The sequence below is a fragment of the Hetaerina americana genome, unplaced genomic scaffold, assembly GCF_022747635.1.
Source record: "Hetaerina americana unplaced genomic scaffold, ioHetAmer1.1.p SCAF_80, whole genome shotgun sequence".
Taxonomy (NCBI): domain Eukaryota; kingdom Metazoa; phylum Arthropoda; class Insecta; order Odonata; family Calopterygidae; genus Hetaerina; species Hetaerina americana.
The window spans coordinates 1,036,169-1,049,890 of NW_027287428.1; the positions used below are offsets into that span (position 1 = coordinate 1,036,169).

Below are 13,722 nucleotides of genomic sequence, written 5' to 3' on the forward strand. Positions count from 1 at the left end.
TCTTCACATCAACAATCAACTCAAAAACAACAATGACTCAAGAATTTACAAATAAGGTTGCCAACTTCAAATTATTATTATATTTATTAATTTAAAAAGTTACATAAAACATTCAGAGTTAATTTTAATAAATACAACAGTTTTATATTCAAAAAGCATGAAGCAACCTATTACTGGAGGTATACCTGCCATCTGGTACAAAATTTATGTTGTTTATCAATAAATCAAATCACAACTTAAAAAATATTAAATAGCAGTGTTGATACATACAATTTCCAGCATTTAAGGTACATAAAATTCAGATCTCCAAATTTGAATCCAAGATAAAACGTTGAAAATTGAAGACTTCTTTTAACAATTAATAGCTCATTTTCTCCTTCCTTTAGGTTTTGCCTTATTTGCTTTATTTTTTCCACCATATTTTTCAGCCAGAGAATCATAAAAAGAATTCATCTCTTGCTCGCGGCCAGTTTGTTTCTTGCGGATCAGAGCAAAGAGATCCGATTCCTTGTCACCAAGTCCCAGCTCTTCCTTCATTTGTTCTGCTTCCTCAGCTTCTTTCTCCATCTTAAAGGAAAGTATTGTGATGAGGATGAAATCTCGTGACTGATTTAGACTGCTAATTAAAGAAGAAATTACCTTCCTCTTCCTCCTCTTCTTTTTGGTCTGACTCTCATTAGTAAACTTTGGATAGCCTGGAATTTCGCCATCGTCGATCATAACTTGCAACAGCTCTCTTAGTCTTGGCTCATCATCCAATGTAGCGCATAAAACAGTTTCCAAAACATAATCCATGTCACCCTCGCCCTCCTCATATGCCTTCCGAATATCCTCTAATTCCTCTTTAGATCCTATGGGGTAAAACAATGAAATGGAGTTGCTAAACTCGCACAATTGGAAAATAGTATTGCACTAATAGGAAAGACTCCTCACCAAAAAATGAAATGACAGTTGAATTACAAAAGCCATGTCCACTAATAATACAAAACCTCGAAAAATGAGGACCCACCTTTATATTTGGTTTCAAAATTCTTAATATCCTGCAACGTTATCTTCTTAAACAAGAGCCGCCAATATTTGGACCAATTTCTCTCTGAAAAATCATCCTCTCCGATATCCCCTGTTGTAAGAGGAAAATATTGCTATATTTTGGCAGGAAACAAAATTAGTAAAGATCAGAGACCAAAAATCTACCTGTTTCGTCATACAAAGCTCTTTTGTCGGAATCACTGAGAATAGAATGAATCTGTCCAACAATTTTAAATTTTTCGGTACACTCCTTCTTGTCCGTTTCTTCTACCCGATCTGGGTGAACTTGTAAGGATATCTTATGGTATGCTTTACGAACTGAAAAAGGGTTAAATATGTTTACTTTGCAGAATTATTCTAGAATATTCTTGAAGCTTCTCTGCGAAAAAATACCTTGACTGTCAGAAGCATCCTTTGGAATGCCAAGAACTTGGTAAATATCTGTGGTCTTGAAATATTTATCACAAAGGTCAAGAAATCCAGGCATTTCTCTAATGGCCGCTTATGGCACTTAGGCAAAATATTGCAATGACTTGAAAATTTAAAGCTGAAAAATCGCCCTCCTGGATGAACACGATTTGGCAATAGCCAAAAGAAGACCAGGACCAATATGAACACGTTTCAAATTCGAAGACGAAGCCGATCACCTAATCCACTCAGTATCTGGAGATAGGACTACCTTTAGCGCCAAAATGTAAACGTTATTCATTTGTCTACAATTGTGGAGACTGGATTGTATGAATGGTGGCAATTCAACTGCTCACATAATGATTGACTCTTATAAAAATTACTCTAAAGTCCAATTGGATAATTTTATCTGTACATACCACTGTTTATATTTCATATTATAAATTTTGCTCTGACATCTAGGAGAGATGCAAGTTTTTCCATCGTTATATTTTTTATTTGTTCACTATGTATACAAGTTAACTTGCCTACTTCTACATATATTTTTGAATAGGTTTTCTTAATTTTTACGCTTTTGAGCTTTGAATTTCTTAGTTTTTTAGGTTACCATGACGATCTACAATTCGATTATTTGCACTAGTATACAAAACCAAGGAGAAATATATATGTGACAAATTATCCTTATTTTTTATTATTTCATTATAGAATACATATAAAATTAGGCTTAGTTCACATTTTGGCAAAAATTGCATGATAAATCTTTGGATTCCACTTCAACAGAAAATATGTTCAATTCTTTAATTTTTTTTAGAACTTTAACATTGACGCATGAATATTTATCTTTAACCATTCAAATATGTATCTTATTCCATATTTTTAAATCACCTGAGTATATTTCTGGGTAGTTGTATAAATAACCATGCAAGATTGTGTTGCCACTGCAGAGTTGTATTTTCCTAAATATATGCCAATTAACATTATTCATTACTAAATCCCACACATACATGAAAACTCATTTCCAATTCAATACAGAATTAGAACCTAAAACCTTTAATGGTTAGCCGTTAAGTGCATTGATGTTGATTGAAAATGTTTCATTTTGTTCACTTGAATGAAATGAGTTAATTTTCAACAATTCTTAAATAACATAGAGAAATGGACTCTAGTCACTTCAACTTATAAATATTTTCCCACTATTTCAATGACATTTTTCTTTTGAAATCTTCTGGAACATTTCAAGATCCAGGACGGAATTTGAATGGGAATGGATATTTTTCTCCTCAATCTCCCTTAAACAGTTTTGCTGGGAACCTTTTAACCGGGTATAGTAAGAAGAGCAGTTGAGTGAATGAGGGTTACTGAAAAATGATTGGGTAACCAATGAATAGGAATACAACGCATAGGTAAATATTTGTTGAAAAAGGTCAGAACAATAATTGTATTAAACGGATATTTTCTCAACAATTCCTACATTAGGGGTATGTGACAACAATTTGCTTACATGACAAAATATGCAACATTTTCAAATAAGGCTTACTTCAGGGTACATCAGCATGCCACTATTTCAATCTTTGTTGCCTACTTGCCAAGGATATGCTTACTCTATTAGAAAGGCAGTTGGCAGAGCCCCAAATTATTTTACCCATAAAGTTGAAGAACATTTTCAATATTCTCAAAGACTATGGATTATGATCTCTCCTTTAATAAGAAGTATATATCTTTTCCGATTAACTCAACACTACTCTACTAAAGCATATACCAAGATTTGAATGGCAAATTAGCATTACTGTGTTATCTACAGATAGAAGGAGGATATTTATTTTACCTGATATCATTATGTGAGCATAAGCTGGCTTTTTTTAGAGTAAATAGTGAAGAAATGTTAATTTTTTACGTAAGAATCTAGGGTGAAGTAGCATAAGGAATTTGCGTAAAAACGACTCAATTGATACCCATTTTCACTCTAGTATTTTTATTTCACAGCCTGATTTCAAAGAATTGTGTTTTTTATTATGGTAACGCTTTGTTGAAACAAAGTGAAATGGAAGGTTTTAATAAAGTGGATTCATTTTGACCCAATATTCTTAATTTCCACCCCTGAGTCTGTTGATTTTTATTTTATAGGATAATTTCTCCATCCCAACAAGTGTCTATGGGAAACAGATTATTGCAACATTATGCAGGATAATTCTTTTCAATACTATGGCACACCTCATGGTGTGCATTGCCATTGTGACTTCAATAAAAACCATCCCCTAAATAAGTCTAACCATTGTTGCAAAAAAAATCATTTTTATGATACAACAAATGTAACTTAAAAACATAGGAAATATGTTAAGGCTTTATAAAAATATTTCACTTAAAATTTATCAAAATTAAGAACATTTGCAATAGAAGTGTGACTCATTTTATCTTTGCTGATCCTAATACAAGCCACCCAATCTTTGCCAAGCTTAATCCAGCAGCATGCCCTGATTGACAAGGTTCGCTTAATGAAAGGAACTTGTATTTAATTCAAAAGACATTAAGAGCAACCATAGAAACAAAGTAAGAATTATAATACATATGATTCTTATTTATATTATTGTTATAAATCTGATGGCAAATATATTTTTGATTAGAGTATTGATTGATTACACCTTTATGTTAACGTTGAATTGTTAATGGAGTTCAAGATGAACCTCGCACATTTATTTACTTCATACTCATTACATGTCATGCGTAGTTTCTCCATACATTTCTATTAACTGCAGTAATCCTTCCAATGATCAAAGGCAAAAGAGAAATAATGCCTTAATTATGAAATTGAACTACATGTATTACAGTAACATTTACTAAAGGAAGGCAATCAACAGCTAAGATCATTTGGACCATTAAGGATATGTGGGTTTTTCAGCAGGGGTAGGATATTCAGGGAATAGAGGAAGAGTGAAAAGAAACGACATCAGCATTAGCCTACTATTAAAAGGCACCAAGGGATCCTGCCACCTCCAGGCTTTGAACCAAGGTCCTCAGAGTGAGAAACCATTAAGTAAGTCACAGCAACACCCCAGCCCCTTATATGTAATATTGTAGACTCAATTTTCTGGGGATGCATTAGCTGGATTGCAAGGTGATCCGTAACAGATAATTTGATTAAAAGAGAAATTGCCAAGGCAGAAAATACATAGACCAAATATAGTTATTCGAAGTCTTTAGGCACTTATTATAAATTTGTCTCAACAATTTAGATACATATGAATTTTACACCAACGTTTACATCTATGGCATCCTTTTGATCAATTCATTCTGGGGAATTAGGAACTTGAATTTTATAATCTGCAGAACTTAACATTCCAAAGCAATTAGGAATCTACTGTACAAGAAGAAAAATTATTTAAGTTTGATTTCCCAGATCACAAATTAATAATGTATTTTGAAAGTCTTTTTCTTGCTTGCTTGCTTACCTGTTTGTGACTCCACTGTTGTATTGATTTCAGGGTTTTAGGAAAATTAATGACTTAGCAAGGTACACATATGATTTTATTAATAAAAATTTTCCTACACGCTGGAGTTTTCCCACAACCTGAAGATGTATGCTTGATAAACTTCCTTGGGCTCGACTCACAATTAGTGATTATTTCATCATGTCCTTTATTTATATAATACTATACTCAGAATAATGGGCAATTAATGTTTACAAGAGCAACAAAACTCAATGCAATAACATATATATACACTTTTTTACATTTTTAAAAGAACAATGGCTTTAACTCAATATTAAAATGACAAGATTGATAATAAAGTAATTTCTTTCCCCCAACAACACCAAATATTGATTTGATAAGAACAAGATAAAACTATAACAGCTTATAAATTTCCTTTTGCCATTAGAAAAATAATTATACTATTACAATGAAGATGTTAAATATAATATATACATTTTTTGATTTTGATATTAATTAATGTGCTGTTAAGAATCAGAATTCAAATATATGAGCTTAACAATTGGCATAAAAATATAATGATTCTCTTATAGATGACATCTTTAAAATACAGAATGAGGTTTAGTTTACAGTGATGAATGTCTGTACAGTATATACAAAAATAACATAACACATACATGCACACCTTCCTCAACAGAAGTGCAATTCAAAAAGATAAAGATAAACTAAAGCTCAGCACAGGTTAACTTACAGAACATCCATTAGGACATATGTGAAGCACCTTGTGCGGTTGCTGATTGCATATCTAAAACATATGTACACAGTCATTCCCCAGATAGAAAAAAGGCACTTAATTAGTTGGCATTCCACTTAATGCCAAAATGAGTCCATTTAATTTTTTTCATAAGCACAACAAATTGTGCAAAACATGCTTTCATACTTGGAAGAAACCTCTTTACATCAGCAATAGATGTGCTTTCCTTTTGTAGAAATAATAGTGACTTTGGTTGAGTATGCTAGGCAATAAGCAATGCAAATGCTTATTCTCTTCTGTGACGGAAGAAAACCTCTGGTTATGAAAATGGTGACTATACTCAAATGCATTCATGCATTAGCTTGAAAACTTCATCACATGAAATGTCAAGTACATTTCATACCATGAAAAACACTAGAAAAAAACCTTCAGTGGCCAGTTTTTATGGAAAGAAACTTCTTATTTAGTGCGATTAAGGACAAGACCACAGACTGTTAAAAGGCCTGAGCGGTAAGGTGAAGTGGATAAAGAGCGAGCTAAACGCGCAGCTTCTGCACAATGCTGCTTTGCTAGAAAGCGAGTCTGGTCAAGGCCATGAGATCGGTGCACGTAGTCGAATGCCTTCTCCACGTCCCCGGGCTCAGAAAACCGACGCATTATCATTGGATTTAACTCAGGAAACTGAAATAGAAATAATGAGTTTTATTATTATTGTTCTAAAAAGGATATTTTATGGAATTATTAACAAAAGAGGTCATTTTAATTGCAATATATATTTGGCATGATATTCTCTACACAGAATGATTATAAACGAAATATGTAAAACTGTTTCATTATTAGTTTTACATATTTATATATATTATAATAGTGATAATTTATTATCACCTTAAATTGAGAAAAATTGTCATAAAAACAATATATTGAGGAAAAAACAGTATAATAGAGGAAACATTATTTCAGGAAATCAACTGTACTATTCAGCACCTTTGCTATTTATGCTTTTGCAACCACCACTCTCATATGCTATCATAATCAAAAATTATAAATTCTCCTGATTGAACATGGTATGGAGATATGGAAATGGTGCCCTGAATAGGAAAAATAGTTACTCTTCCTGATAATGTGATCTGCAAAGGTTGTGAAAGTTCAGTAACAATGAATGTTGGATAGAAACTACCAAAAATATTCCTCATGGCAATCATTGCTTCAAAAAGTTACATTACAATTTAGCAGGCATATTAAGCTATTATTATAAATAGTGATTGGTAGCATGAAGAGATGGAAAACTCTTTTCATGGGTGCATGTGTTCTTTAAGCAATTTAACAAGAGTATCACTTGTGTCAGGGAAAGATTATAATCAGTTTATAGATGGCCTAATGTTATCACTGGCCAGGAGATGCATACCCTCAACATGCACCTCTGTAATCACTAGTACAAAAGAGAATCCAAGAATAGTGAAAGAATATTTTGACGTATATTCAACATAATTTAACAAAATAATCTCAAAATACAATTAGTATTACCCCATAAAAAATTAACTTCACATGTTATGGATGACTAATATTACAAATGTGGTAAATTCTTAACGTATTCTCATCCCACTCAAGGTCAGAAGTTTATTTCTGCATTAAAGCAATACATTTTCACATGAGTCTAAGTAGGATAAACAATGTTTGCCCCTTGAGGCAAGACAATGTTTGTCGCTCGGCTTTTCCTGTTACTGATTTGAGGGATTACTTGTTACTCTTCCATAAAATATATTGTGAAATGATGATAGAGGAGAATAGTATGACAGTCATAGATAACACCTTAGAGAGACACATCTACAGCAGGCTTTTGATAGCTTAAGCCTACGAAAATAGTTTACATTCCTAAATCCTTCTTGAGATTAAGCAACAAATGAATTCTTGAATATATTATAAATTATTATTGACAGATTTCATTTTCAAATATTTTAGCAACTGATACACAATTAGAACCATTTAAAATGAGCCATTTAATTTTAAAATGTCTGAAAGGCATCTCTAATATATCCCTTAAGGTTATATATGAGTATTACAATAGATTATGCCTTTAGTAACAGAAACTTATACACAGAATACTTTTTCCAGGGTCAGTAGACACTAGAAATTAAAAATAATCATACGAAAGAGGAATAACTCCGAACATATATATTTTACTGACAATTTTGCCCACAGTACAATTTGAGGAAGGCACACAGAATAAAATCCACTATTTTCACCCACAGCATACTGCAAAATTAAATCATCAGACAAAGATAACAAGTATTTCGTTCTCACGCACCCATCCAACCACCTTACAAGTCTCATTTTATCCATTAGAATAATGACTAGAGAGTGCTTTGAGTACCTTTTCGCATGCAAATAAAACAGGAGCAGTGGCAAGGCCCAATTGAAGGTCAGCACAAGCTGGTTTCCCGAGCTCAGCAGCTGATGAAACAAAATCAAGAAGGTCATCCACCAACTGGAAAGCTAATCCCAAGTTTCGCCCATACTGGAAAGCAAGCTCGGTCATTGACTCATCTGCTCCAGAAAGCATTGCAACCTGTAAAGTTAAAAGTGCAAAGTATGTAAAATTTTAAGCTTTGCAAACTATCGCTAGCACTTGTGCTAACATAAGCAGCTGTGAATATAGGCACAGCTGCCTATATAACATGGCAGCTGTGAGAAATAGAAACCAAAATTTACTAGTTACCATTTGGAAAACATGTTTGTTCTGCATGTTTTGTTAAAATTAAAAAATAAATAACTTGAAAAGCTATATTTAGTGCTTTCATCACAACTCTTCATTACTTTGAATATTTGATGAATTTGATTATTTTCTCAGTTAGATTAATCATCCTAGTTTGTATAAGTGCTTCTTTTAAATAAAAAAAACACCTGATCTTGATGTCCCAAAAACCTAGTTAGGGCCTACTTGAAAAATTCCAGCATCTAAATATATTAAACGTCTGCTGTATACAGAGACAGACATATTGCCAAGAAATAATAAATGAACATGGAGAGGCCATCGTATTATTGAGATGTGCTTCAATTAATTCAATTGTTATCCATTTCCAACTTTACACTGTAGCAAATATTTTATGAGAAAAATAATGCCAGCATAGAGATTGAAAAGGAAATTCTATGCATAGACAAGCCACAGAGAAGACAGCTTTCTTGGTGATTAATGGGTGGAACTAAAGTGACTAGCCTCAGCTCCTAACCATCCCTTGTACATTTTACTCCCCTATATTTAGTGAAGTGCAACTTTGCACATTGTATAATGTGTTTGACTATAGAAAGCCAACCCAGCAAAGAGATAACAGGATTACAGTACACAAGAGTAAATAGTAGAAGCTGGCGACAATGAGTGTGGGATGTGCCTCATTGAGGAGGAAGTGGGAAGCATTATTGTCATCCTCAGAGGGGGTCATTAGAATCCTCGGTCTGCTACAGAGTGGCTTGACTACAGCACCTTCAAATTTCTGCTACCATTTGCAATTATTCTACCATATAGTTGGCCACTAAAAGCTGTACAGATAGCAGGATCAGCATCCCATTTGATGCAGAGAAGTGCCTAAAATACTCCTTGACCCCAACAAGCAGTTGTAGAGAGTCTAGTGTGGTTTGCTTCAAATATTGAAGGGCATAAACGGAGAGAAAGGACATTGAGAAGTCCAGGACCATCCCTCTCCAATATTACCAAAGAGAAAAATTCTGCAAGTTGTACCCTCATACAAGTTGTACCCTGTATACTTGAGAAAGCAAAAATTGGCTATTGAAGACATAGAAAACCCCAGCCTGCCTGGTCTTCAGACTTGAAGCTACCAGTCCACTTAGCTATGCATATTTATTAACTATAATAATAGTGAAATAAAAGGCCTGTCTGTCCCTCAGATTTCAGATTACCTTTAATGAGGGTGAGATATGAAAAAAATTGAAAATTATATAGGATAATGCTTTAAAGTCATAAAAAATCACCTACCTTGTATGATTAGCACTTGGTTGGGTGTTAATTACTCTGTCTTTAAAAATATTCTGCTGCCATTTCTACAGAATGTAAAATGAAAATCAAGAGCAAATGGGCCTCATAACCTAGAAATTGTGGTTTTCAACAGAACAACTTAGGAACATGCAAATTGATGGCAACTGCCTTTCAAATGTTGAAAGAAATTATAAATAGAACACAAAAACAAATGTAGGAACATCATAATTTATTTTGTTCCATACTAAACAAGGGTATTAATGAAGACTTTCCACATTTTAGTGAAATACATTTATTTTAACTTACGGCTTTGACTGAGTTTGCAATTAGGCTTGCTGTTTTCCGATACGTTTTCGTGAGGTAGTGAGCAAATCTTTCATTTTCAGTCTCCTTGGACCCAAGTTGCATGAACTCACCCTGGACGAGGTCTGTTACAACCTAGAAGCAAAGGCACATTGTATACATCATGAGTAAGACATTTGAACACGAGTAAAAAATTATGAAAAAACAGCATAAAAGGGCAAACAAAAGAACAGAATGGCACATAATATCATAATAATTTTTTCCTTTTTTTCTGACCCAGAAGAATAGACATATCTAAGAATCTTGTAAGACTCAATTTACAAGAAATTAACATAGGCTAGATACATGGTAGAAGTTTCCAATTCTAAAAAAGTAATATGAAGACATTTAAGAGAAAAGTAAAAACATTTATTTTTAAAAAGAAAAATAAAATAAAAATTCATGATATGAGCAAATAATACAAAATCCAGCAAGTAGCACCGAAATTGAAGGTATTAATTTTCAGCAAAAAACTTAAATTGATAATTATAAACAAAATTTTCATCAGATGCACATACTTGCATTTCTGCATCAATTTGACATTTTCTGGAATAATATTGCTAAGTATTCAACTTACTTATGGCTTTCACAGACAACAATGTTTCCTGAATTTTTCCAAGCACTTCAAGATTGTTGATTACCAACATTAAAAATTAAAATCCACATTAAAATACAAAATTAAAATCCACATTATGTAGCTGGGTGAGAAGGAAATCATAGTCATCAACCCAAAGGTTGGCTAAATATGTGGCGGTAGAGAACACTTTTAGCTACGAAAGCTCTCTTTGTAGGCATTCAAATTCACGTATTAATTCATGATCTTTTCTGTTACATTAAAAATTCTCAGGTATCCAGTAAACGATGCAGTCTGCATTTAGTTTAGCATTCGGAATCACCATATGGATTGGAACCTATTACTCTCTGAAACTGAAGAATAGGCGAAACCTTGAGCTAAGGCGCTACGTTCAAATCCTGTTGCTACCACAAGTTTCAAGTCAAATTCTTGTTGGAGACGTCTATTTACCATTTCGTGGTTTTATGAGGGCTGATTAGTTTGAATCAAATTTAATTTCGTCATTTTTTCACAAGTGGCGAAACTATTAATTTCCATCTGATTCTCAAGACAAAATATATTTTTTAATTTTTATCAGTTTTGATATGGGACAGAGACTGGTTAGGCCAATGTCAACAGCTAATCAGTTTACTTTTTTTATTTAAACAAATAAGAAAAGAGAATTTAGTGAAAAAGTCAAAGAGTACCTGCTACAAAAGGAAGAGGTATCGGTAAAAAAAATCTGGCTGGTGTAATGCATTGACGGCCACAAATTTGGACCTTTAGGTAAAGCTTGAAAGCAAAATTTCGACGATCAAAATGTGGGCATAACAATTATGAATTTGGCCCATTAGTAACCAAACCTTCGAAGTTACACAATATACATAAGTCTTGAACGAACACAACGACTAATGCTACAATCACGTCCTCACACGGACGATCGCGTCGTTATTCTCAGAATGACCATTAGAGCTGCATTTTTTCAAACAACAACTCGAAATATCTCGCTATTGTACCATCCGTTAGTTTTTAGATCAATTTTTAGGAGGGAGATCGATTTTCCCAGCCCACTCGACCTACTTATCACTCTAGGACGTTCAATTTTCTACTAATATTTATTCATTCACTTCCCCGCTAATTAATCCGGAGGCTCTCGGAGAAACCCATCCCTGTGGCGTCACTCACGCTCGAGAATCGACTGAAACTCTTGGACACGGCTTTAAAAGTGTTTTCCTAATGTCAAATAACCCGTGGCACGCTTCCCGCGGCCGTCCACGCTTTCAGCAAATATGTGTATACCCATCCTTGTGATATCTTGAAACGAGCTCTTAAAGACTTTTCATGATATTTCACGATTCATACTCTCATCAGCCCTTCTCTCACTCAGACAGCTCATGAAATAACAATCATCCATTCTTTCGAAAATCGTGTTGAATTCTGAGAAACGTCCTGCGGGGTTGCATCGGTGAGGCCACCATGGTATGTAAACTTTCTGAAAATACTCTCTGAATTCAAAACTGAGAACTTTTTTCGATTTGCAGTAATAATATATCTTCTACGAATTAACAGCATAAATGGCCTTTTTCGCGAGAAACTACCTAAAGGTTGATCACATCTTGTTCTTTCAAACGAAGGTCTATCGACACACGGCGTTTAATTTCGCGAAAAATGGGCGGGATGAGTAATCAAGGGAATAGCTTTTTGCGGAATTACATTGAGTAATTCTACTGTGATACATGTGCATTTTATATTATCCATAGTGTTCGTTTGCAGGTGAATTTGAACGGCCTCAGCTCCACGCAAGGTGTGTGATTTTTCGTTTCCGAAATTTCTAACTAATTTCTAATTTTCTCAGGCGAAACAGAAAGAAGAACTGTCCTCTCGCCCCACCCAACCAAGGGCATGAATACACACTCCTTAGAGCTTAGTACAAGGTGAACACTACCCCCACTAATCAAATCAGCTTTGTGTGAACCAACATGCTCATTATTCAGGCTGTCCTATTCATTACATAAAAGTTACAATTATCGCACGAACAAAGGACAAATAGTCACTGATTGCAGATTCCAGGACGCGCGACTATCTCAGGGCAGAAGTGTTTCACCCGATTCAGCTCACGCTATATCCATCAATGAAATATCCAATGCAATGTTAATTCAATAGTTATGCCGTAAAGAATTGACAGATACCAAAACCATTTCATTGGGAAATAGGGATTAGAGGAATGTTCCTACTTAAGCACTAACACTGTGGCTCTAAAGTGGAAAGGGAACGTATTCCTCAGTGTCAGGCGTCAGCAGATGCAGTATATCATTATGGAAAGTATGAAAAATATTTTAATTTCAACAGTTTTTTTTAAGCATAGCCGATCCAGTTTTCAAAGATTTCAGCATCTTTAATCTCTGTGGCCCCTTGGTAACGACGCTGGGGTTGTATAAACCTATGTAAGCTCTTTCAACACAAAAAAAGAGGAAAAACTGCGGACACATAATTTAAAAAATTAACTCCGTAGTCGAGCGCTTCTCGCGAAAGTCAATTTCTGTACACTCCCGCTCGAAAAATGGAAATTACGGGTGCTTTCAGATAGATCGGATACACATCCCTGAAAACTTGCCTATGCGAGGGCCTATTTTTTTGAGCCGGGAAAATATGAGTGGCAACATAAAGGTCAGGTGAGCCGCAACCTCCTCTCCTCGGCTGGTCGATTTAGTTCTCAGGGAGATAGACGCGCGTCACCCGCAATCTTCTTTGAGAACTCTTGCCTCTACTTTCACCGCGTTCGGCACAAGGGAAATGTATCGTACCCCGCGAGACGAGTAGAAATTCCAGCTTGCAACAGGTTTGTCCATTTGAAGGTTCAAGCAGGCCCGTACAGGAAGTGTATGGTTGAAGGGTCAACTTTTAAGAGCCGCCACTCACAACTAGAGAGTGATCCGCATCGGGAAAATCTTTCGCGTTCATAATTTTTTTCCAACCCGTATTTTCTTGGTCTCAAAATTTAAAAATGGGAAACCATCATTCCCTATGATTTTCCTGTCCGTCACTTATCTCACAGACCGTCTACATAGCCACCAAAATGTTGTTCGGACAGTTTTCATTCATTAACGGCGAGAAGAAATAATTTCAAACAGCTCTGAGAAATTTATGGGATTTTTATTTACAATATGTCCTTATTACAATGCCTTATTTTTACGAGTTTCGAGGAAGCAGCTATCTTTTATTG

At 34.5% G+C, this 13,722-nt stretch overlaps 2 protein-coding genes across 2 annotated transcripts in view; both read right to left on the reverse strand.

Annotated features, from left to right (window-relative positions):
- Nucleotides 1-65: 65 nt before the first annotated feature.
- On the reverse strand, nt 66-1,710 carry LOC139698260 (dnaJ homolog subfamily C member 9-like). The gene is made up of 5 exons (XM_071597135.1): nt 1,423-1,710; nt 1,195-1,347; nt 1,010-1,120; nt 640-851; nt 66-567 (listed from the first exon to the last, which is right to left on the reverse strand). Exons 1-5 carry the CDS (start codon nt 1,514-1,516, stop codon nt 367-369), a joined length of 771 nt encoding a protein of 256 aa, XP_071453236.1. The 5' UTR covers nt 1,517-1,710; the 3' UTR covers nt 66-366.
- A 3,227-nt stretch (nt 1,711-4,937) lies between these two features.
- The window catches only part of qless (decaprenyl diphosphate synthase subunit 1 qless), a 166,051-nt gene continuing 157,266 nt past the window's right edge, over nt 4,938-13,722 (reverse strand). Inside the window, exons 6-8 of the mRNA XM_071597144.1 lie at nt 9,911-10,042; nt 7,988-8,182; nt 4,938-6,297 (exon numbers count right to left, since the gene is read on the reverse strand). Coding sequence (XP_071453245.1) covers nt 6,076-6,297; nt 7,988-8,182; nt 9,911-10,042 — 549 coding nt within the window. The 3' untranslated portion in view covers nt 4,938-6,075. The remainder of the gene's footprint in view (nt 6,298-7,987; nt 8,183-9,910; nt 10,043-13,722) is intronic.